This window comes from Lampetra planeri, chromosome 74, assembly GCF_965212315.1.
Source record: "Lampetra planeri chromosome 74, kcLamPlan1.2.h2, whole genome shotgun sequence".
NCBI lineage: Eukaryota > Metazoa > Chordata > Hyperoartia > Petromyzontiformes > Petromyzontidae > Lampetra > Lampetra planeri.
In genome coordinates, this window is record NC_136179.1 from 4,710,399 (window position 1) to 4,737,119 (window position 26,721).

At 47.1% G+C, this 26,721-nt stretch overlaps 1 protein-coding gene across 1 annotated transcript in view; it reads left to right on the forward strand.

Moving 5' to 3' along the window:
- Positions 1-22,179, forward strand: part of LOC144737843 (uncharacterized) — a 66,904-nt gene extending 44,725 nt beyond the window's left edge. The window contains exons 7-9 of the mRNA XM_078620715.1: positions 9,337-9,655; positions 21,179-21,776; positions 22,131-22,179. Of these exons, the coding sequence (XP_078476841.1) occupies positions 9,337-9,655; positions 21,179-21,776; positions 22,131-22,179 (966 nt within the window). The remainder of the gene's footprint in view (positions 1-9,336; positions 9,656-21,178; positions 21,777-22,130) is intronic.
- Positions 22,180-26,721: the final 4,542 nt, after the last annotated feature.

The following is a 26,721-nucleotide window of genomic DNA, read 5'->3' on the forward strand; positions in this document are numbered from 1 at the left end:
ACCACCATCCGCAACCCTCAACCAATGCCACCGCGACAATAGAACAATATATACAAACCGGCGAGTGACAATAGCAATGTGTATACAAAAAAAATAAATGGAAATTTTTTTTTTTTCTTTCGACTCGTGCAGTGTCCCCTTTTCTTCCGAGCGTCCCTACAACGGGACATTATCCCGGCAGAGGGGAACACCGGGCGAGCTCGGTGTAGAGCACAAAAAAAACCGTCCTTATGAAAATTGTTGAGACCTAGCCCGAGTCCGCCTTGCCGGTCCGTCGTACGGCACCAGACGCGGTTGAACGTCCGGTGGTGCCGGCGGTTCAGGAAGACATCGGCCAGGCATCGAGGACTCGTGCGTTCCCCGGGGTTCAGGCTCTCGATGGTCAGCGGCCGTCAAGCCCGAGGCACCTGGGGGTGGGTCAGGTGGAGACACGTGAGGATCAGCCTGCGACACCTCCCTCCCCGAGTCGACGGTCACATCACACGCCCGGTCGTCACGGCACAGAACGGGGTCACACGGTGCCGCATAGGGCTTCAGTCGGGAGGGGTGCACATACCAACGGCGTTTCCCCCATTTAATCTGTATACTCTGGGGCCGTGCAACCCGCACAATTTCCACCGGTCCCCTCCAAGGTCTCAACAACTTGGGGGACGTAGCCAACGGTGCATGTGGACAATGCAGCCAGGCCTTATCGCCTGGTTTCCAATCATGCGTATGCACCCTCCGCTCATGCAATTTCTCGTTTGCAATTTGCCGCGACCGCGAATTCAACCTTGCCCCCTCCCGCGCTTCAGTCAATTTGGCGATATTAAATTTGATGTGGTCTGCCAATTTAGATTTTGCACGTGGCTGGGAAATCCCCAGTTGGACGTCCATGGCCGGATCGGCCTCCCGCCCATACATAAGAAAAAATGGGGAAAACCCTGTCGCCGCATGAGGGGCCATTCGATAGGCCGCGAGTACCCCCGGCACCTGTAATTCCCAATCAACCTGATCGTCGCAGACCTGTTGGCACAACATAGACGTAATCGTTCTGTTCAGACGCTCAACCATCCCGTCAGTCTGCGGGTGGTAGGGGGAAGTACGCACTTTCTTTGTACCCAACAGGTCGCACACCTCGCGCAACAAAACGCTCGAAAAATTCTTCCCTTGATCCGTCAGCAAGCGTTCGGGGGCGCCCTTGTCCAACACATAACCCTGGACAAAGGCGTCCGCCACCGCCGCAGCCGACTGGTTGGCGAGCGGCCATGCCATAGGCCATCGGGTGAAGTATTCCACGCCAACCAGCAGGAACCTATTTCCCCTTGGTGTAACCGGAAAGGGCCCCAAGATGTCCAACGCTACCAATTCGTTTATACGCGAAACCTGAATGGATTGCAGCGGTGGATTAGCCGCCAATGGTGGCGGTTTCCTTTTGGCGCACTCTACGCATCCCTTAAGAATATTCGCCACGTCGTTACCCATCCCCGGCCAATAATAGTCTCGCTGGATTAGGGCGAGCGTTTTGTGAAAACCCAGATGCATGAGCCGTTCATGAGCTGCCAGAACAATCCTACCCCGCATAGCAACAGGCACCACGAGCACGTGACGCCGGGACATGTTGTCCCACCTCATCAACAGGCCCTGTCTGCACACCCAGGAACCGACCCGCGCCTCCCCTTGTTCGGGAGCGCCAACTTTCCGACGCAGCGTAAGTAGGGAGCTGTCGGACATCTGGAGGCGGCCCCACTCAATGAGGGGCAACGACAACAGCGAATCCCTCCCCGTGGGGGCGTCCTCTCCCGGGGTGTCAGTGGCGGCGAGCGCAACTCCCGGGGCGCCGGCGACCGGGGGTTTGCATCGCGCTGATCCCAACAAACATGTGCAGTCCGTGCACGGCGGCAACCGCGACAAGGCGTCCGCGTTTGAGTGCCGCAACCCTTTTCGGTAAATCGTCGTGAATTGGTAGTCTTGAAGGACCTCCAACCATCGGGACAATTGGCCCGATGGCTGCGCCACGCGCATAGCGTATTGTAGAGCCGCATGGTCCGTCCGGACCGTAAAATGACGGCCGTAAAGATACGGCCTGAATTGCTGTGTAAAAAACACAATGGCTAACAATTCACGACGAGTTACGCAATAGCGTTGTTCTGCGGGGGAAAGAACCCTACTACCGTAGGCGACCACCCGTTCAACCCCCCCGACCAACTGTGAGAGCACCCCCCCGATACCCGTATTGCTGGCGTCCGTGTCAAGCAAAAACGGTTGTGTGAAATCGGGGTAACACAAGGGGGGAGCCTGCACCAAAGCGTCACGGAGGGAGCAGAACGCATCCTCCTCCTCTGCCCCCCAGTGAAACCTCACACCCTTAGCCGTCAAAGCGTGCAGGGGCTTGGCTATGGTGGCAAATTGCTTGACAAAACGACGGTAATAGGAGGCAAAACCAATGAAACTACGAACCTCCGTGACCGAGGTTGGCGTTGGCCATGAGCTGACGCAATGCGTCTTAGCAGGGTCCGTCGAGATCCCTGAACGACTCACGATATGGCCCAAATACCTGACAGATTCCCGAAGCAGAAAACATTTAGCCGGTTTAAATTTTAGCTTAGCGGAACGCATCCTGAGGAACACCGCTCTCAGTCGCTGGAGGTGCTCCTCGAAAGTCCGACTAAAGACGATAATATCGTCAAGATAAATCAAACAGGTATCCCATTGGAGGCCTGACAAAACCAATTCCATGAGTCTCTGGAACGTGGCGGGGGCGGAATGTAAGCCCATGGGCAAACAGTTGAATTCAAAAAGGCCCCCAGGTGTGCGGAAAGCAGTTTTAGGTTTAGACTCGTTATCGAGTGGCAATTGCCAAAATCCAGAAAGCAGATCGAGTGTGGAAAAAAACTGCGCTCCCGCCAAGGCATCCAGCGACTCATCCATCCTGGGGAGCGGATACGCATCCGCCATCGAGATTTTGTTTAAGCGGCGGAAATCGACACAAAACCGCAAGGACCCGTCCTGTTTCTTTACTAGGACAATAGGAGCACCCCACGGACTAGAAGAGGGCGAAATGATATCGGCCGCCAACATATCATTAACCGCCGATTGCACATGTTCCTTCTCGGCCGGGCTGAGCCGGAAAGGATTCTGATGAATAGGGGCCGCGTCCCCTGTAGCTATGTGGTGGCGCAACAGGTCAGTGCAGCCGATATCGTACTTATGTTTGCTGAACACGTCAGCAAACTCGATGAGCAAACCCCTCAATGCTCCCAATTGCACCCCGGACAAGTTAGCAGAACCCGCACACAGCGAGTCCAACCACTCAGTCCCCTCATCACTTTGAGGATGCGACTCGACAGTAAAATCTGCTTGAGCCACGAGCCGTTCCTCAACGGGCAGCGGCGCGGCGTGAGCCAGCACCGTTCCCTGCGCAATTACGGCCGGCCGCGACCCCGTATTCAGGACCATTACGAACGGCTCACTGTCCCCTCTCACCATGGTTTGAGCAACCGCTAAGTCGAGGCCCTTACTGGCTCTGTTTGACGGCCCCAACAGCACCCCCTGTGCCTCCGCACCCACCTCGAGTGGCTTCCTGAACCGAAGGGGTACTAACATTTGCGATCCCGGGGGTACCCGTACAGTGTGAGTCGCCAGCGCCTGCACCGTCGCACAAACCGTGCGCACTTTGATAGGGCTCGACAAGAAGGCAACCCGCCGACCTGACGGAAGCTCTATGCAGGCCTGATCAATAAGAATTTTGATGGGCATTTTTGACAAAAAGTCCGTACCTAGCAAACAGGGAACGGCCAGCGATGATGATACAAAAATAGGGCCCGCTAATTTAATGTCCCCAATGCAAATAGTCACCCGAATCTGGCCGATGATCCCCAGGGATCCCCCATTCACCGCATAAAATGGCACGTCTACCGGCAGAAGGGGTCTACTTTGGACGGGAAGGATGTTATAAATAAGGTCCGAGATGATGGTGGCCGACGCACCCGTGTCAACAAGCACCCGGACCTCAACCCCGTCAATGAACCCCGTTACCACGGACGACCCGGCTGACGCAGCCACGATCCTGTGGGCCAATTCGGACCACTCGACTGCTTGCGGGCCGCGTACGGACCCCCCCCGCCGAATTGAACCCCCGGCACCCAGCCGCGAACCCCCCACCGCGAAGCGGCGACCCGAATGTGCCGTGTTTGTGGACCGAACGTGTGAGGTGCCGCGACTTGCCGGGTTTTGTTGGGATGACTTGTGGCCCTGGTCGTCGTCCCGACGTGGTCCTGCGGTGCGCGGACGCGGGGCCCGGCACCCGGCTGCGACGTGACCCCGAAGGCCGCAGTTGTAGCAGACGACGGACGTCGTAGGTTTCGGTTGCTCCAGCTTGCGGGGCGAACGTGTGGGCGAACGACCTCCCGTTCTCCACTCCCCCGGACACGGTGCAGCGAAGGCCCGCTCCTGCACCGCAGCTGGCTGAGGTTCGGCGATCGTGGCGGCCCGTGCCGCATTCCCCGGCCATTTGCAGACGACCCCCGGCTTGCGTTTGAGGACCTCGTACGCGTGAATGCTCGTGGCGATCGCCAGGGAGCAGATCTCCATCTCGTCTGCCACGTTGATGGGGACCCCCAACTCGTGGGCCAACACCAGCAGCTGCTCCGTCACCATGGCGTCCTTCCCCTCCTTATCCATGCGGGGAAAAGCCGCGTCCGCCAAGGCGAGCAGTGCCGTGCGGTAGGCTAGCGTCGTTTCCCCAGCCACCTTCCGCCGATCGTAGAACTGGTGGCGGCACGTGGAGGGCGGCCCGAACACCTTCGCCATCAGGTGTAGTGCTGCCTGGAGCGTAGAGCGGGACGACCTTGCAGCAGATGTGAAGGCTGCAAGCGCGTCGTCGTCAAGCATCGCTGGCAACGCACGCAGGGCAGTGGTGTCGGACCACCCCGACATCTCCTGATGAGCGAGGAACCTTCGTTGGAAGGCTCCCCAGTCGCCCCCATCCGCCTTGAACGCCGACAGCGCGGGCAATCTTTGCTGGAGGACCCGATCGTCGTCGACGTCGGAGAGATTTTCCCGCGCTCCGCTGGAGTTGTGTAAAATGTCGGCTCGGTTGTCAGGCGCAAAATGGAGGGCTCCGGCGCGCGCCGATGACGTGGGCTGCGCTGCGCGGAGGTGTCCGGCCACGTGGCGTCCGTCTTTCCCGCCAATCGGTGGCGGCCCGTCAAAAACGGCGGCAACTTCCAGGCTTTTGGCGCGAAGCGCCCTTTGGCGGGAATCCTCCACCGTCGCTTCCTCCACGACCCCCGCAGCCGTTTTTCCGCTCGCCGGAACGGAGATGTCGGCCAAGACAGCGGCAGCGGCGAGTAGCAACTCCGCCAAGCGGGCGTGCGCGTCCTGGAGGCCGGTGTCGGAGGCAAGCGGAGCGTCGGCCATCACCGCGAAGTGCTGCATCGGCGGCAACTCCTCGTCCTCTACTCCCGAGGTCGGTGTCCCCGGTACGCCGTCGTCATCCCGACCTCGCTCGTGGGTACGGGTAGTCTTCCTTGTGTCCATACTTCTTGAAGACAGGTTTACTTCTGACGCCAGTTGTAATGTAGTAACTCCACGGGAGACGACTTCACGGGTAACACACTCTTTATTTTATCAAACTTGGTTACAGGTGACTAACACCTACTTTGTATCTCGGGTGACAAACACCCACTTCGCTACTTGGCGACTAACGCCCACTGAGTTACTCGGATGACCAACATCCACTTAGTACTCGGGTGACAAACACCCACTTAGCTACTTGGCGACTAACGCCCACTGAGTTACTCGGATGACCAACATCCACTTAGTACTCGGGTGACAAACACCCACTTAGCTACTTGGCGACTAACGCCCACTGAGCTACTCGGATGACCAACATCCTCTTAGCTACTTGGCGACTAACGCCACTGAGCTACTCGGATGACCAACATCCACTTAGTACTCGGGTGACAAACACCCACTTAGCTACTTGGCGACTAACGCCCACTGAGCTACTCGGATGACCAACATCCACTTAGCTACTCGGCGACTAACGCCACTGAGCTACTCGGATGACCAACATCCACTTAGCTACTCGGCGACTAACGCCACTGAGCTACTCGGCTTCACTAGGTCTTCAGCTCCGTCTTCGGGTCTTCAACTGGGTAACTCTCCCCGAGTGCTCTCGCGCGTCCCCCTTTATACCCCACCTGCGGACGTCGCTGCGAGCACCCACTTATTCGACCAATCGCCGGGTGCTGGCTACGATCCTCTTTTCCCACATCTCATCGTGCCTCACCACTCACTCCGCGCCGCCTCGTCATCTGTCACTCCCGGCGCGCGCGTCCACCCCACGCCCACAACGCGTGCCCAACCCCGCACCCCGCGCCGCCCCGTGATCCATCACTGTCACAGTCGGCGCACGTCAATACCACCACTACATATGTATAGTGTACGTGAAAGGATCGGATAAAACATATTTCAATTACAACATGGTTATATTACAATCACGATTTTCACTGCTAGATGTCATTGAATAACTCACTGGCATTGACTATGTATCTTGTATTTTCCAAAGGGAATGGTGTCTTTGCTCCGCTGCAAGTCTCCGACCGCCACTCTCCCATTGACATATTTCATTGCATCCTCTTAGTATCTTCTTAGGTTTTTTCGGTAAAGTCACGTAGAAAGTAAAATAAAATAAAAACAAAAATCTCGACGTTTCGGAGGCAACACAAGTCTCCGTCATCAGGTGGGACCGTCACAGCCAGATTAGCTGTATCAAGTATCACTTGATACAGTCATCAGGTGGGACCGTCACAGCCAGATTAGCTGTATCAAGTGATACTTGATACAGCTAATCTGGCTGTGACGGTCCCACCTGATGACGGAGACTTGTGTTGCCTCCGAAACGTCGTGATTTTTGTTTTTATTTTATTTTACTTTCTACGTGACTTTACCGAAAAAACCTAAGAAGATGATTCCTTGCAGTCACGAAAGCTTCAAATCTAGAATCCTCTTAGTATCTTTCACGCGACGGTCAATGGTATAGTGTATAGCAGATTGTATAAATAGTATAAAATTGTAATGTTTAATACAATGTATAACGTAATATACAATATCGTAATTGTATAGTGAATATACAGCAGTGTGGTATACAGTAGGGTGGGTAGAATAATACTGAGGGTAATATTATATCTTCTTGGCTCTTTCGGTAAAGTCACGTAAGAACCAAGAAGATGAATCCCTGCAGTCACGAACGCTTTAAATCGGTAATATTATAGTCGAAGGTATAGAGTGGTGTATAGTAATACAGTATGTAATTTAATGTTGGGTTTGTCTATGGTAGTATATAGTACGGGGTAGACCCGTGTGATGTAAGAGAAAAAAGTTTAGCTGGAAGCATATTCTATTTTTTGCGACATAGAATTGTAATGTATTACTTACTGTTAGTAGCTCAGCTTATTGGAGAGTATATTTAGTATACTGATGATACTATGTAGTTTATAATTTCGTTTTTTACGTGGTTGTTTATTAACTGCAGCTACATACTATTAACATTCCTTCTCTTTGTTAATGCTACCCCCATTCCCTCCCTTTGATGCTGCTGGTCCTGCATAATGCACGGGCATAATATGACTTTGAAATCCCCCGTCCACCTCCTACGCATTTCCCATAAATATGCTAAATTCCTATTGATATGCAAATTATTTTGTCAAGGCGCTCTTCTTCCCACCTCCCCCCCTCCAACCCAGCTTAAATGTACGCTCCAAGCTTGGTGGTGTTTCATTCTTCACCTGAAGACGGCTGCTTGCGTTGGGACCGAAACGTCGTGGGAATTATTTTATTATGTTTTATTTTATTATTGTATTACTTCCCTTATCTGTGACTTTACCGAAAGAACCAAGAAGATGAATCGCATTCAAATTTTAGAATAACAATATGGTCGTATTAGCATATTACTGTGCTTGAATGTATGTTATGTGCACATGCAAATCGTTAGTAGTAAATGCGAGGGAGGGGTTAAGAGGTGCACGTTAAATCTAGTGTTAACATTTATTTTAGCATCACATTTAAGGACACTGTTGTTGATAATAACTCGTCTGGACATGGCACGTGCCTTGTTCTACTCGATCAACCAAAATTAGTACAATGTCAGTCATACAGGAGTGTGATTTCATTCATGAGTAGTATTCACACAGCCCCGATGACACTAACCTACCTAAAGTTATGGTTAAACAAAGTAATCTTGAGGTACTTAATTCTCAGCTCAGACCTCATCATCGCAATCATTTCCAAAGACGTGTGGGGTCCTGCGAGAGCAGGTCCCGACTACAAACAGCTGGGCAGCAGAATCGGAAGTAGCTGCGTCGCCCTCGAAATGTGAGGTTGCTGCTGTTGTTGTCGCTGCTGTTGTTGCTGCTGTAGTTGCTTCTGTTTCTGTTATAAACGCAGGGAGGTGGTGTTCCGTGATGGGATGACGCCTTTGATTAAATCCTCTGATCAAACTCACCCGATTGAGGCCCTTGATCGTCGCATTTAATCAACTCTGATATTGTATACTCTCACATGTTAAGCTCTATCATAGTGAAACATAATACTGTATTATAACCTATGAACTACAACCTATCCATTGTAACGCTGTAAAAGAATATTACCTATTGGGTTTCACTCCCTCGTCGAGAAGGCCGCTCTCTTCCTTTTCTAAAGTTACATGCTAATTTCTCTGCATTCACTTTAAATCGAGGACAATGTTTTTCCATTTATTCAAAATAAGCGCACAATTACACACTGAGATGTACTTACATATTCATGCATGAAGCACAATGGGCACATTACCCTTCGGTATGTTAATAGCCATGCGGATTGTGCCTTCAAAAATTAACAATCGAATGCAAATATCCTGAAAGACAAAGGATTGGATCCTAGGGGGGGAGTTATAAGGCGGCTCAGAAGCAGAGCTCAATGCCATTTCGAGAGGGAACTTGATGAGGTTGGACGCTCGACTCGTCGCTCTGCTGATCGCCCTTCAACCGATAGACAACGCAGCCTGGCGAGCACAATTGCTGTGTCGACAGTTAGGCGATTTTGCGTCGGGAAAGGTCGTGGCGACATCTTCAGACGGGTTCCAGACATCGAAATACCGTGAATCTCCAAGTAAGTGTCTATTTTCGCGGATAAACGCTAAACATCCTTGCGGCCGATAGCGTACTTTTGACTCGAAAAAACCGCTGCTGTTACTACGCTCACATAGAGCAGAGACGCTCTCCACAGCCCCACGCACACGGAGGCAAGAAGCCATTCAATTGCTCTGTGTGTGGGAAGTCCTTTTCATGGCCAGCACATCTTCAGAGACACCAGAGAACACACACGGGCGAGAAGCCGTTCCTGTGCTCTGTGTGTGGGAAGGCATTTGCACAGTCATCAACTCTTCAACACCATCAGAAAACACACACGGGCGAGAAGCCATTCGTGTGCCCTGTGTGTGGGAAGACATTTTCAAAGTCATCAAATCTTCATAGTCATCAGAGAACACACACGGGCGAGAAGCCATTCCTGTGCCCTGTGTGTGGGAAGACATTTGCAGACTCATCAACGCTTCATAGTCATCAGAGAACACACACGGGCGAGAAGCCATTCCTTTGCCCTGTGTGTGGGAAGACATTTTCAAAGTCATCAAATCTTCATAATCATCAGAGAACACACACGGGCGAGAAGCCATTCCAGTGCCCTGTGTGTGGGAAGACATTTGCAGACTCATCAACCAGGAACAGGCATCAGAAGGTCCACAATGATAGGAAACTGAAATCAAAAGCTGAAATTCAAGGTGCTGCAATGAGTCCTGAAGAAGTTTCCACCTTCGATCCCATGCAGTTGGATCCCGAGAGATGGCTGGATGTAATGGAGTGGCTCGAGAGTCAACCAGAGAGCTCGGGGTGACTGAACAAATATTATGTCATTTGGCTATACCTATTAAGCCGTATCGAGTACTTTTGTGTATAATTTTGACCATTTTTGTTTTACAGTTTTTGTGCACAGTGGTGGTTTGTAATGTTATCGGATTACTTGCCGAAGTGGTGTGATGAGCACTGGTTGTGAGAGGGTTCAATTGTAGTCGTTAAGTGTTCCTGTTGAGCTAAAGTTGGAATGCGTCTGTAGTTAGAGCTTTACTCAACATTTTAAAAGGTTTTTTTTCAAGTATAAAGTTTTTTTTGGTTGGTAATAATCGACTTTAGATAGTCGATTTCAGGATGTACATTGATGACGCGTTCGTTGGATATATGGCCTTGACTTCAACATAGACGCACAGGTGAACAAACGTGATGAACTAATAAGGAAATAATGGGGAATGATACTTTAACGCTTTGGTATTCCTGGAACGGAAATGGTTTGCATTGTACTGGAAATGTGTGAACATAGGACATAATAAATATTCCATTCGAGTTTTGACGTAAAAATGATTGCAGATGAATAAAAACGTATTATTAACTCATGTTTGTCCGTTCTTTATTTTATAATGTTCCTAGCAAAAACATTTTAAGATTATTTCAGGAGGAGGATCTCTATCACACAAGTGTGCCCTTAACCGGCAACATCTTGGCTGTCTACCCGATTAACACGTGTTCCTTGAGGGGAAAGGTCCCCGTAGTTAATCGTTTCTCAACGTACCAGTCCTTAATCCCGAAGTATGCCGGGGATACACTGTACTCTATAACATGTAAACTGTAACACTATAAACGATAATACTAAACATAAAAAGACTATAAACTAGTGTTTTAATTTAGAACGATCTAAACGGAGGTAAGGTATTAGAATCTCATTATAAGCAGTAGAATCACAGTGTGGTCTTATTAGAATAGCACTTTGCTCATATGTATGTATAGTGTACGTGCAAGGATCGGATTAAAATCATTACAATTACACTACGGTCGTTATAGAATCACGATTTTCACTGCTGGATGAATGTTACATCTCAATGGTATCGAAGAACAATAGACAGTTTTCTATTCATAAATTGACGCACAAACACATTATAAGCTCATGAGCTTATGAATCGTTACAATTATTATAACAATCACAAATTTTAACAAAGCGAAATTCCCACTAAGCAAAACATCACGCTCACGTGGCGAATTATTTAACAAACTGCAACACTAAAGTGGCAGAACTCAACAAGAAATGCGCACGACAAAGCTAACAGCAGCAATGGACAAATCCTAAAAACAGACCACACGCACGTTAGTAGCTGTTAGAAGAAGACAACACCTAGCACCTTCAACTTTACACATTATACAGCCCCAAAGATCCAACTCGAAAATTAGGCGGTATATGACACCATTTAAACTTCCTACTTTCGTTCTCGACTAATGAAGATATTCTTGGCAAATACTATCGCTTTCGCTTGTGATGTACCTCCTAATTATGGCCTCAGGTTAAAAAAAAACAACAAAATTAATGCGAAATCCTCCATTATTCCAAGCTGCACAATTCAGGGTTGTGGACCGCTTTGAATGCTTCAATTTAATCACAGTAAATGCTTCAGACCACATCAGGACACTCAACCTAGAGCATCTTTGAAGCAACGTGATGAGATGGCTAAGAACTGCAAGTTTATTCTAGTGTTAACGATATTTTAGCAATATAGGTAAGTACACTATATGTACTAAGAATTCGTCAACATAGCAGGTGTCTTGTTCTCCGTAATCAACCAAAATTATGACAAATTCTATCATAAATGATAGATAATTCTTCAGTAGTAGTCGCTAATCTCCGTCACACAAGTCTGCCTTTAACCAGCAGTATCTTGGCTGTCTCCCCATAAACATGTTCCTAGAGGCGAATGGCCCCGTTATAAATCGTTTCGCAGCATTCTGGTCCCTAATCCCGAAGTAGACTGGAGATCACATGTACTCTATAACATGTCAACTGTAACATTATAAACGATAGCACTAAACATTAAACTACTATAAACTGGTTTAATAATTTATTACACCATTAACGGAGGTACGGTATTAAAATCTCATTAGAAGTATTGAATAGCACTCTGCTAATAAATATGTATAGTATATGTTCAATCGAACAGGTTTGTGGGTTAAATTGCGCAAGGAAAAAATATATTTTGTTAAACCCGCCACATGAAAATAGTAAGGATTGTCACTAATACAGAACATGACAATTCGTTACTAAAGCATGTCTATTCCGGTCACTATTCTTCAATTGGGATTACCGTTGGCACGGCTATTTTAGTACACACAATCGACAGGAAGCACAAGGACAATGGGCTCACTTAATTCGCATGCCTAATGTACGTTGATTACCATGTAAATAACCCAAACGGTAATGGGTACCCATAGCCATATATATATGTATCCATTAACACCCCCCCTCCCCCGCTTCGCGCAAGAAGAGCACACACGTTTGTCATCACATCTACCTCTCTATTTACGGAACGAAACAGGAGCACTTCTCCACAAAACTGGCCGTCGCCTAATGAAGATTGTTGTAATTACTGGCGAAACGTCGTACTCAGATTGTAAATGTTGTGGCTTGGCTCTCCATCACACCATTGTGCTGGACTAGTAACGAATTAGCATGTCCGGTTTACGTGACAAACCTTACTAATTGAGTGTGTGGGTGGTGGCGAGTTTAATGACACCTTTTCATATTTAGGCAATTTATGGATACGGTATTCGAATCTCATTAGAAGTATTAAAATCGCAATCTGCTCATATAAAAGAAAGCTGACGTTCAATCGACCCGGGGGTTGGATATGCGAACTGTGGGAGTGCAGGGTTAGAATCGAATTCAAATTCCTAGAATAACAATATTGTCTTATTAGCATTTTACTGTGCTTGACTGTATGGTATGTGTAAATGCAAATTATTCGTGGTAAATGCGAGGCAGGGGTTAAGAGGTGCATGTTTAATCCAGTGTTCGTCTCGATCAACCAAAATTAGTACAATGTCGGTCATAAAGGAGTACGAGTTATTTCATGAGTAGTATTCGCTGAGCCCCCAGATACTAACCTACACACAGTTATGGTTAAACAAAGTAACGTTTATTCACTTAATTTTCAGCTCAGACATGATCATCGCAATAATTTCCGAAGACGTGTGGGTTGGTCCCGCGAGAGCAGGGCCTGGCTACAATTAGTCGAGCACCAGAAACAGCAGAATCAGAAGTAGTTGCGTCGCCCTCAAAATGTGTTGTTGCTGCTGCTGTTGTCGCTGCTGTTATTGGTGCTGCTTTAGTTACTTCTGTTGCTGTTATGTGTCGGGTGGTTGCTCATTTACTCATCACCACCCATAATTATCAACACAAACCATCAGTATCAACACCCATTATCATCATTATCACTATCAACTCACCATCATCAACCATCGTCGCCACCACCACCCAACCATCACAACCAACTTTCATCATAACCACCACCAATCATCCATCATCATCAACACCCATAATCACAACAACTCATCATCATCACCACCCATAACTATCACCACCCATCATCATAACCTCCTCAATCATTACCACCACCCATCATCATCACTACCACCCATCATAATCACTACACATCATCACCACCCATCATCATTACAACCCTTCATAATCACCACCCATCATCATCATCATCACCACCATCCATTATCAAGAAACATCATCATCACCACCCATCATAAATAACAAACACACACAGCTACAAACATAGATATGTAACCTGACACAGAGGTAGATAACAGACACATACAAATAAACAATCTCATTAACAACTTAATTATAAAAAGCCCATATTACCACTGCCAGGATAGTTGCACACAGACAAATCCTTTACACAATAATAATTTACATGTAACTCAAATTCACACTTAGTACAACCACCTCACTCACTTAAATATAACTACAGATCAATAACTATACTACAAACCTGAATTTAAAACTAAATAAACCAATGGGATGGTGTTTATACGCTTGAAATGTAATTAATGAAATGCAAGTGAATAATTCCAATTAAACAAAAAATAACTACGAACAAATATGAAGCCTGAGGCCTAGGTATATGCCAGGCCTGATGGCCAGGCATCGCTTCAGTCCTCGCCGCAGTAACGGCGACATCAAAGACAGCACAAAGCGAGGGGGCAAATGTTTAATGTCGAACCGAGGACTCTGCTGTTTCCGGTGACGCACAACACCCGCACTGCACCACGTGGAGCGCCCGCCAAGCGCGTGGGGGCGGAGCCTCGCTGTAGTGACGTCACCTCTGTTACGTCATAGCCACGCCTCCACCCGCAGTCGAGAGGAATGCGCACGATTGAGCAGCAGCAGAAGAAGCCTTTGCAGAGCGAATTCTCAACGAGGTGAGAGCATCCCTGTTGACGATGTGTGTTTATTTGTATTGCACGTTTTGACTACAAACTAAAGCTTAATTATTTTTGTGTATGCTGGTATTTTGATTTTCTGCAACCAAATTAGGACTATTAGTTAGGTTACTTGGCATGCTCTGATATGTTACTGTTACTGTCATTGTTTAGACCCAAAGCAAGTCAACATTTAAAACGTTCATAACTGACCTGTTTAAATCTCATATAATATGATTAACATGTCTATAATGATTGTGTTCTGATTGCCTGCATAATTGTGCCCTGCATTGCATGTATTGAATGTTATCCAACACGGGGGAGGAGTCTGCCTTTTAGTTCAGACCCTAGCTGCTGCCATAGACGTCTCCTATCTGTGACGTCACAGCCACATGGGCGGTACCTCTGACATCAAGTGACCTACGACGTCATTCTCGGGTTATAACAAATAATTTGTGTACGGTCATTTGACCCCAATGACCTACAAGACATAGGGGGGCCTTTATCAAGCAGTCGGTTAATACAAATGGGCTGTGCATCAACATGCTTGTCTGGATTAGAGGTTAAACATCACGGTTATGTCTGGCGATTATGTTTAATGCAATAGGCAGTTGGATTAAACATGTTCGCGTGGGTGGATGAGTGAGTGATCTGACGCACGCGTGAGTGGGCAAACAAGCGAGTGAGTGGACTTGTAAAACAAACGGCACGAAATTGATTTGATTGGTACAGCGAGTGGTCAAATATGTAATAATTGAGAGGATGAGTGATTCAAAAGGCTAATAAATCTGAGCGTTTTTACAACCTCCCCAGGCCCTCCAACATCAAACAGAAACTACTCCTTCCCAACAACATGGACAGACAACGCAAGTGGGTTGACATCTTGGAGGACTATGATGGTAAGTCCCAGTTACCTGCAAATGAGGTTCCAATGGTGTAAATGCTTCACCCCGAGCTCTCATACTCTGATGGTGCATTGTCTTTGAGTTGTGCGCCTTTTGGCATCATCTGGTCCAACCCATGTGAGACTAAGCTCTAAGGAAAGCTGTCTCGGGTGTGAACCAATCAACTTCAAGGACAGTGCACATTATCAGTGGTATGTATTTTGATTGTATTATGATGCAAGTATTGCGGTCTATGCAAACATGACTCCTTGTAAAAAGGTGTCAGTTTTGTTGCCAGATAGAAAGGTAAAAAAACAATTATCCCAAATACCTGCAGCACGTGGCTTTTATGCAGAGGAGGCAGCTCCCTGATTAATTATTTTTAGTGGACGTGGTTTGGTGGTGATGGGAAGAGGTAAACGGTCAAGGGTAGCAGACAGCATGGATTTATAACTGAGTTTCAGCCATATTGGTTTAAATGGGGGTCTCATCTTTATGAAATTGATGATCTCAACATGCTTACAAAAATATTACTTGTAAAGTTTACTTGCCATGTGATTAATATTTCTCAACAGCAGGTCATGTTATGTGGTAAGAGGTAATTACAGGGATCTCAGAATTAGTTGTGTGAATCTCCACGTGCTTCGTTCTCTAATACATTACTCGTCCTTTGAATTAATTTTGTTTTCCGTAGCCCGGGAGTCATGGCGCCAGTCGACCACGTGGGGGGACATTATGGATGAAGTGGACCCTTTCCCAGGCCAAAGCTATGAAAATCGTTCCCTAAAGGTGTGTATGGGGTCTATGGGAGTCAAACACCACATTCTCTCCACACTCCCACACCATTGCACCAAAACATCACTACACCTCACATCACCACATCATCTCTTCACATCACCTTTCTCATCACACCACACCACCACCAACTCAATGCAAAGTCACGTATGTGACTCTTAAGTTTTTTCTTAGATTTTTTCGGTAAAGTCACATACGTGAGTATGAATCCTTGCAGTCACGAAAGCTTCAAATCTAGAATCAATACAATATCATAGAGCCTCATAAAGCGTCAATACCATCACAAGGCACCGTCTCTCCAGAACATTCCACAATTTCACCTCTCCATATAACAACACCATCTCCCAACACCATCACTCCATCCCTCCATCATCACGTCATGCCATGAGTTAATGTGCATGTTTGCATCCAGACATAGATCTGCCAGTATGCATTTTTGTTTGTCTATGTGCCCGTCCATGTTTGTGTGCCTGCGAGAATATATTTTGTCCTGAGTGTGCATGTCTGAATAGTCATGTGCTTATCTTCGCGTGAACAGAGGAGCATTGGGGAGGTGAAGAACTTCAGCGGAGTGAAGCGTCTCCAGGAGGACAAGCGCCTTGCGAAGGAGAAATGCACAATGGAAGAGAAGCGCCCCAATGAGGTGAAGCGCCTCGCCAAGGTGAAGCACCAAACGGAGCAGAAGTGCCTTCGAAATAATATCCTCAAAGACGTAAAACGCGTCATGGAAAAGCGCCTCCTTGAAGAAACGCGCTTCATGGAGGAGAAGCGCCTTCGCGAGGTGAAGCGTCTCAAGGAGAAGCATCTGGAGGAAGAGAAGCGCCTCATGGAGGAGAATCGCCTCTTTGAGGTGAAGCGTCTCATAGAGCTGAAGCGTCTCGAGAAGAAGAAGAAGCGACTTGAGGAGAGGCGCCTTCGCAAGGTGAAGCTCCTCGAGGAGAAACGTCTCATGCAGGAGAAGCGCCTCGTTGAGGTGAAGCGTCAAGAGGAGGAGGAGGAGCACTTGATGGAGGAGAAGCGTCTTGTGGAGCAAAAGCGCCTCGAGGAGGAGGAGCGCCTCGCCAAGATCGAGCGACAATGGCTCCAGACCGATACCACCAGCAGCACCACCACCACTGCCACCGCCACCACCGCTACCACCACCGCCACGGCCGCCACATCCTCCAATCCTGTGTGGGGCCCAATTGCTCCGAGCTTTGGAGAAGAGGGCTTCCAAGAAGATAAAGAAAACTCCGGAGTCGCTGAACCACGGTAAACCACTCTGCGTGTGCATCCCCTGTGTGTTTATTTTTTGTTATTTATTGCCATGCTTCTCACGCAGCATCAGCCTTACTCGGTCTCAAGACTTTTTTTCAGGAGGATCCTGCCAAGTTTGCTCGCATTTTGCAAGAAAGTTGCTACTGTTTGCGATCCAAATTGAACGATTTGCATTGCTTGTGTGGGTTCAGTAACAGGGAGAAAGCTGCAGAACCTTCCCAGAACAGGGGGCTGCATAATCCACACGGAGAATGTGGCCAAACGTGGAAATCAAACCCAGGTCAATGTTGCTGTGACGCACAGGTGCTCAAGCCCTGTCGCGCTCTCAAAATTCACAGACACTGCAAACCCCACGTGTACATTCCGCTATTCTGTGGACAGATTTATTTTTCATAACTGAATTCTGGGTTAGACCATGTAACAAAGTGGGCATATCTTCACCATGTAACCCTCCATCCACCGTGAGATTTTCGCTGTCTATCGCCTATTTCCAGGTCAGCTGCCAAGTCGCCTTGTAATGCACAGCGACAGCTACCACTGAGAGGGGTGTCCAATTTAAAACGCGATGAGATGAGAGATGCGAGAGGCTCATCGCATGCAATGGATGTGTTGAAGCGGCCAAATGGTCATGCATTCATTCTTCACCGCTTACAGTTCAGATCTTGCTTCCCGCCTTGGCTATTATTGCTGCTGTATTGACCACACAGATACACACCCATTTCGTCACAGTGGACGTTCAGGATCTATATCGATGCCATTTGAAATGCTTAGGACATTATGTGCAAGGGGTCAATTAGAATATACATATAGAAAAATGTCAATCTAGATTTTAATTTTTCGTGACTACAGGGTTATATCGGTAAATTCACGTACGTATGAAATAAAATAGATGAAATGAAATCACGTTTCGATGGCCATGTCGTTATTGCAAGAATGTTTCTTGCTGTGGTTTTCCCACCTGATGATGATTGCTTGTGTTGCAATCGAAACGTTGTGATTTAATTTATTTTATTTTATACCTACGTGACTTTTTCCGAAAAAAACAAAAAAATGTCACTTCAAATTATTCAGCTAAATTTGCACAGCAACGCCACCCACTACTGTGAAACTACAGCAGACTGTGTGAGACACAGCTGCACCTATCTCAAGGATAGCCTGGCGCCATGAGAATGACAGCACCAATACTAAGCACACTCACTGGCCATGTCGTTATTGCTGTTTCTATTCAGCTCGAATTAATCCGCCACACATTCCACCCACGGACGATGCCTTCATATCCGCCTGCCCACCGTACCTTTCTTCATTATTGACAACTTGCAGCTCAGCACACGGCAGATGCCTGCGCAGCGCGACTCACGACCTCCTCTCGATACCAAGATCCAGGATGGTCACGTGTCTATGCGCCGCTTCTCGGTGGCAGCCCCAACAGTCTGGAACGATATCCCCCTGCACATTCGCAGCATCACCTCAATCGCCTCCTTCAAGAGACACTTACTAACTCACCTCTACAATCATGCTTTTGAGCGACTCTGAGCTTGGCTCCGCGCCTCTGAGTTGCGGCCACTACGTCTGCAAATTTGCGCGCGTTACAAATTGAACTATTATTATTATTATTAGATGGCGATGTCTCCCGTAGCAGCAAGGTGGAACGGTGTCGTGTTGTCTCTTCACAGATCTGAGCCAGTGCAGCCCTCCTCCTCATTCGTCCAGGCCTTTGAAGCGAAGACAGAGGTTGTGGAGAAGGAGACGAAGGAAGAGGTGAAGGAGGAGATGATGGAGGATGAAGTAGAGACAGAGGAGGAGGAGAAATCGGAGGAAGAGAATGCAAAGGAGGACGAGATTGTGATGGTGACAATGGAGGAAAACACGGAGGGAGAGGAGAAAGACAATATGGAGATGGAGGACAAGGAGACAACAAAGGATGAACAGATGGTCGTGGTGGAGGACATGGAGACGACGTACAAAGGGGAAACAATGGTGGTGGAGGAGGAAGAGAAGACGGTGGTGGAGATGGTGGTGCCGGAAGTTGAGGAGGAGATGAATGAGGAAGAGATGGTGCTAGCGGAGGAGAAGAAGATGGAGAAGATGGAGGTGGCGCAGGAAGAGGAGGAGGTAGAGGAGAAGATGGTGGTGGAGGATGAAGAAGAGGGGATGGAGGATGAGACGGAGGAGAAGATGGAAGAGGTGCAGGTGGAGATGCACGAAAAGAAGAGGAAGCGAGGGGGCCTCGCTCGAGTGGCGAGAGCGATGGCCTCACTCCTCCGCCGCGTGCTGCTTTGTGGTGGCAGGTCCACCGCTCAGTAGGGGTGGTGGCGGTGGTCGTGCATCGGTGCCAACCGTGACCACTATCACCACACTACCCACCCACCCCGTGATACTCGCTACACACACCACACGGGTCCCCAGAGAGACGGTGCCACTGGGACCACAGCTGGGGAATGAAGCTGAGCAGCAGATGCCAGGACTACAGCGGAGAATGACTGCTGCCAGGAGACCTCACATCACACACACACACGGGACTATTCCATTAGCATAGCCGGCCCCACACTGGGCCCCTTCCATGCTGGTTTTCATCCAGGCAGTCCTCATGGGATGACCTTGCCATGGTTTCCAGGACATGGTCGTATTAGCATTTTATTGTGCTTGAATGTATGTTATGTGCAAATGCACATCATTAGTCGTAAATGCGAGGGAGGGGTTAAGAGGTGCACGTTTAATCCAGTGTTAACATTTATTTTAGCATCATATTTAAGGACACTGTTGTTGATAAGAATTCGTCTGGACGTGGCACGTGCCTTGTTCTACTCGATAAACCAAATTTAGTACAATGTTGGTCATACAGGAGTGTGATTTCATTCATGAGTAGTATTCACAGAGCCCCTATGACACTAAACTAAATAAAGTTATGGTTAAACAAAGTAATCTTGAGTGACTTAATTCTCAGCTCAGACATGATCATCGCAATCATTTCCAAAGACGTCTGGGGTCCTGCGAGAGCAGGTCCCGACTACAAACAGCTGGGCAGCAGAATCGGAAGTAGCTGCGTCGCCCTCGAAATGTGATGTTGCTGCTGTTGTTGTCGCTGCTGTTGTTGCTGCTGTAGTTGCTTCTGTTGCTGTGATATACGCAGGGAGGTGGTGTTCCGTGATGGGATGACGCCTTTGATTAAAGCCTCTGATCACACTCACGCGATTGACGCCCTTGATCGTCGCGTTTGATCAACTCTGATATTGTATACTCTCACATGTTAAGCTCTATCATAGTGAAACATAATATTATAACCTATGAACTACAACCTATCCATTGTAACGCTGTAAAAGAATATTACCTATTGGGTTTCACTCCCTCGTCGAGAAGGCCGCTCTCTTCCGTTTCTAAAGTTACATGCTAATTTCTCTGCATTCACTTTAAATCGAGGACAAAGTTTGTATTCAAAATAGCGCACAATTACACACTGAGATGCACTTACATATGCATGCATGAAGGACAATGGGCACATTACCCTTCGGTATGTTAATAGACATGCGGATTGTGCCTTCCAAAATTAACAATCGAATGCAAATATCCTGAAAGACAAAGGATTGGATCCTAGGGGGGGAGTTATAAGGCGGCTTAGAAGCAGAGCTCAATGCCATTTCGAGAGGGAACTTGATGAGGTTGGACGCTCGACTCGTCGCACTGCTGATCGCCCTTCAACCGCGAGATAACGCAGCCTGGCGAGCACAATTGCTGTGTCGACAGTTAGGCGACATTGCGTCGGGAGAGTTCGTGGCGACATCTTCAGACGGGTTCCAGACATCGATATACCGTGAATCTCCAAGTAAGTGTTTATTTTCGTGGATAAACTCTTAAACGGAGGCAAGAAGCAATTCAATTGCTCTGTGTGTGAGAAGTCATTTTCACAGCCATCACATCTTCAGAGACACCAAAGAACACACACGGGCGAGAAGCCGTTCCTGTGTTCTGTGTGTGGGAAGGCATTTGCACACTCGTCAACTCTTCAAACTCATCAGAGAACACACACGGGCGAGAAGCCATTCCTGTGCCCTGTGTGTGGGAAGACATTTGCACACTCGTCAAATCTTCAGAGTCACCAGAGAACACACACTGGTGAGAAGCCATTCCCGTGCTCTGTGTGTGGGAAGACATTTGCACAGTCATCAACTCTTCAAGATCATAAGAAAACACACACGGGTGAGAAGCCATTCCTGTGCCCTGTGTGTGGTAAGACATTTGCACACTCGTCAACTCTTCAGAACCATCAGAGAACACACACGGGCGAGAAGCCGTTCTTGTGCCCTGTGTGTGGGAAGACATTTGCACAGTCATCACATCTTCAAATTCATCAGAGAGCACACACGGGCGAGAAGCCATTCCTGTGCCCTGTGTGTGGGAAGAAATTTGCAAACTCATCACATCTTCAGAGTCACCATAGAACACACACGGGCGAGAAGCCATTCCTGTGCCCTGTGTGTGGGAAGGCCTTTACACACTCATCAACCATGAACAGGCATCAGAAAGTCCACAATGATAGGAAACTGAAATCAAAAGCTGAAATTCAAGGTGCTGCAATGAGTCCTGAAGAAGTTTCCACCTTCGATCCCATGCAGTTGGATCCCGAGAGATGGCTGGATGTAATGGAGTGGCTCGAGGATCAAATCGAGGTTATACCTTTTAATCCGTATCGAGTACTTTTGTGTGTAATTTTGACCATTTTAGTTTTACAGTTTGTGATGTGCCCATTGTGCTTCATGCATGAATATGTAAGGGTATCTCAGTGTGTAATTGTGCGCTTATTTTGAATAAATGGGATTAGCGCTGGAAAACCACGTTTCCCATGCCCTCCATTGTCCTCGATTTAAAGTGAATGCCGCCCCGTGGCGTTGCCAAAAACCGCCGAGCTTCTGGAGTGAACGCGTACAGACGCGTAGTGACCATAATCACTCTAACATCCGTTCTCCCTTATGACCAACATTGTACTAATTTTTGTTGATCGAGTAGAAGAAGGCACGTGCCATGTCCAGACGAATTCTTATCAACAACAGTGTCCTGAAATATGATGCTAAAATAAACGTTAACACTGGATTAAACGTGCACCTCTTAACCCCTCCCTCGCATTTTAGACTAACGATTTGCATTTTCACATAACATACATTCAAGCACAGTAAAATGCTAATACGCCCCTATTGTTATTCTAAAAATTGAATGCGATTCTTGCCCTGCACCCCCCACAGTTCACATATCCGACCCCCGGTTCGATTGAACAGATAATTTACGTACATATCTGTAGAGTGCGATTTTAATACTTCTAATAAGATTTAAATACCGTACCTTCGTTTATTGTGCTATTAATTATAAAAGCAGTTGATATTTGTTGTCGTTTAATGTTTATTATTATTGTTTTTAGTGTTATCAATATACATGTTTTTTAAGTACAGGTGATTCCCAGTATACTTCGGTATTCTGGACCTGAACGTTGCGAAACGATTCAGAACGAGGACCTTTCCCCACCAGAGCGCAATCAGCTAATGAAAAGAACTCGGGGCGGCGGGAACACGTGCTTCTATGGGCAGTGGGGGACAGGTAGACAGTGCGTCAACTAAGGGACAATTGGTGACAACAAGATAAAGAGAGTTCGAGAAGGGAAGGCGAGACCAAGTGTGGGCGGAGGTTCACGCCGAGAATGAGAGAGGGGGAGGAACGAGGTTTGAAGCTGTGCTGGCTGGTTGCTGTCTCGTCGTCGTCGTTGCTATATCGTGACGCCTTGGTCCTAAGCCGCGTTAAATGCTAAATCAAAGAACCCTCTGCAGTCTGAGTCCGGAGTCATTACAATTGTAATGATTCATTATTTCACCGGCTAACATTGAGTTTTTGCGATTATTTTACATATTCATACTGAATATTGCTATTTGATGCCATTGAGACGGAACATTCATCCAATAGTGGACAGCTTGATCCTAATAACACCAAAGTGTTATTCAAATAATTTTAATCCCATCCTGATCCTGCACCTTCCATTTCACATATTCCACCCTTGGTTCGCCACGTCCATATTACATACATACACATTAAATGCAAACATGTTACATACAGACATATTACATTCATGCATATTACATACAGACATGTTTCATACTCACGAGCATAGTGTGATTCTTAGATACAGGTCCGATTCAACACAGTACATAAAATCCGTGATCTGGTCCCGTCTGTAAAAGACGTGGTTCCAGACATACAGTACCCTGGCGTCTACAAACTAAGTTGCCTCTGTGGTAGCAGTTACATTGGAGAAACCAAACGACATGTCTCGGACCGCATCCGTGAACATAAAGCAGACCTGAAACACGGTAGGACAAACACCTCAGCCGTGGCAGATCACTGTTACAATTCAGTAGGCTCACATGACATTGACTTCTCCAAGACAGAGGTTCTCTGCAAGCCATCTGGCTACCATGAGAGATTCGTTCATGAGGCGATCCACATATACAAACACAGAGACAATTTCAACCGAGAAGATAGATTCTGGCTCAACAATCATTGGAATGACGTAATAAACCATTTCGGATCTTAACTGATTGTTGTTCACGTTTACGGTGACTTTCAGACGGCAGTCCACTCACTGGCATTGACTGTGTATCTTGTGTTCTCCACAGGGAATGCATTATTTGCTCCGCTGCGGGTCTCCTTTCACCGCTCTCCCATTGACATGTTTCATTGCTTCTACATACTATTAACATTCCCTCCTTTCGTTAATGCTACCCCCTACCTTGGATGCTGCTAATCGTGCATAATGCATGGGCATAATATGACTTTGAAACCCCCCCGCCCACCTCCTACGCATTTCCCATAAATATGCTAAATTCCTCTTGATATGCAAATTATTTTGTCAAGGCGCTCTTCTTTCACCTCCAACCCAGCTTATATATACGCTCCAAGCTTGGCAGTGTTTCATTCTTCACCTGAAGATGGCTGCTTGCGTTGTAGCCGAAACGTCGTGAGAATTATTTTATTTTTATTATTTTTTAACTTCCCTTCTACGTGACTTTACCGAAAGAACCAAGAAGAGTTTATAATGTTAAAGTATGCAATGTGAGTTTACAATTTGAAAGTTTGTGGACGTGCCCTGTTCTCGTAGGACCCGACGCGGATTTGGAAATAATTGCTATGATCATGTCTGAGCTGGGATGAGCGACTAATGTTTACTTTATTTAATCATAACTGTGTGTAGGTTAGTGCTATCGGGGCTTATTAATACTACTCATGAATGAACTCATACTTCTTTCGGTAGAAATTTGAAATCCTGTTGGTAGGACAAGTCGCCTGACTTTTCTAGACGAATTGTTATCTTCAAGTGCGTCCGTAAATAAACTGCTAAAATACACAGCATAGGGAAGGCTGCCTTGTTGGGGAGATGCAGTTTGGGTAAGCGCTGTGACCGGGTGATGACACGGTTTCTCAAACAATGGCGTTAAACACTCGCTGCTTGGCCCCGTCGACAGCAGCGAAGGCTGTCATATACCGCTCCATCTACGAGTTGGATGTATAATGTGTATAGTTGAAGGTGCTAGGTGTTGATTTCTTCTAACCGCTACTAACGTGCGTGTGTTGTCTGTTTTTAGGATTTGTCTATCAAGGAACACGTGTTAATGGGGTAGACAGCCAAGATGCTGCCGGTTAAGGGCACACTTGTGTGATGGAGATCCTCCACCTGAAATTCTCTGAACATCTTCTTAGGTTTTTTCGGTAAAGATTAGCAGCTAATCTGGCTGTGACGGTCCCACCTGATGACGGAGACTTGTGTTGCCTCCGAAACGTCGTGATTTTTTATTTTATTTTATTTTCATTCATTTTGATGTTTTACCTACGTGACTTTACCGAAAAAACCTAAGAAGATGATTCCTTGCAGTCACGAAAGCTTCAAATCTAGAATTCTCTGAACATGTTTTTCTAGGAACATTATAAAATAAAGACCGGACAAACATTTGTTAAAAATACGTTTTTATTCATCTGCAATCATTTTTACGTCAAAACTCGAAGGGAATATTTATTACGTCCTATGTTCACACATTTCCAGTACAATGCAAACCATTTCCGTTCCAGGAATACCAAAGCGTTAAAGTATCATTCCCCATGATTTCCATATTAGTTCACCACATTTGTTCACTGTGCGTCTATGTTGAAGTCAAGGCCATATATCCAACGAACGCGTCATCAATGTACATCCTGAAATCGTATATCTAAAGTCGATTAATACCAATCAAAAAAAGCCATATACTTGAAAAAAACCGTTTAAAATGTTGAGTAAAGATGTACCTACAGACGCATTCCAACTTTAGCTCAACAGGAACACTGAACGACAACAATTGAAACCTTTCACAACCAGTGCTCATCACACCACTTCGGCAAGTAATCCGATAAAATTACAAACCACCACTGTGCACGTAATTAAACAAAAAAACTGTAAAACTAAAATGGTCAAAATTATAACCAAAAAAGTACTCGATACGGATTAAAAGGTATAACCACATGACATAATATTTTTTCAGTCACCCCGAGCTCTCTGGTTGACTCTCGAGCCACTCCATTACATCCAGCCATCTCTCGGGATCCAACTGCATGGGATCGAAGATAGAAACTTCTTCAGGAATCATTGCAGCACCTTGAATTTCAGCTTTTGATTTCAGTTTTCTATCATTGTGGACCTTCTGATGCCTGTTAAGATTTGACGACTGTGAAAATGCCTTCCCACACACAGAGCACAAAAATGGCTTCACGCCCGTGTGTGTTCTCTGGTGCTTCTGAAGATGTGATGAGTGTGCAAATGTCTTCCCACACACAGGGCACCGGAATGGCTTCTCACCAGTGTGTGTTTTCCGATGACTATGAAGAGTTGATGACTGTGCAAATGCCTTCCCACACACAGAGCACAGGAACGGCTTCTCGCCCGTGTGTGTTATCTGGTGTCTCTGAAGATGTGATGGCCATGAAAAGGACTTCCCACACACAGAGCAATTGAATTGCTTCTTGGCTCTGTGTGCGTGGGGCTGTGGAGAGCGTCTCTGCTCCATGTGAGCGTAGTACGCTATCGGCCGCAAGGATGTTTAGCGTTGAGTTTTAGATTTCGTTAACTGCTAAAACAAGAACGACACTCGCGTCTAAGCGAGACGCAAAAAAATCCCGCTAATTTGACAACGAACACGTTCCGCGAAAATAGACACTTACTTGGAGATTCAAGGTATATCGATGTCTGGAACCCGTCTGAAGATGTCGCCACGAACTCTCCCGACGCAAAGTCGCCTAACTGTCGACACAGCAATTGTGCTCGCCAGGCTGCGTTGTCTCGCGGTTGAAGGGCGATCAGCAGAGCGACGAGTCGAGCGTCCAACCTCATCAAGTTCCCTCTCGAAATGGCATTGAGCTCAGTTTCTGAGCCGCCTTATAACTCCCCCCTAGGA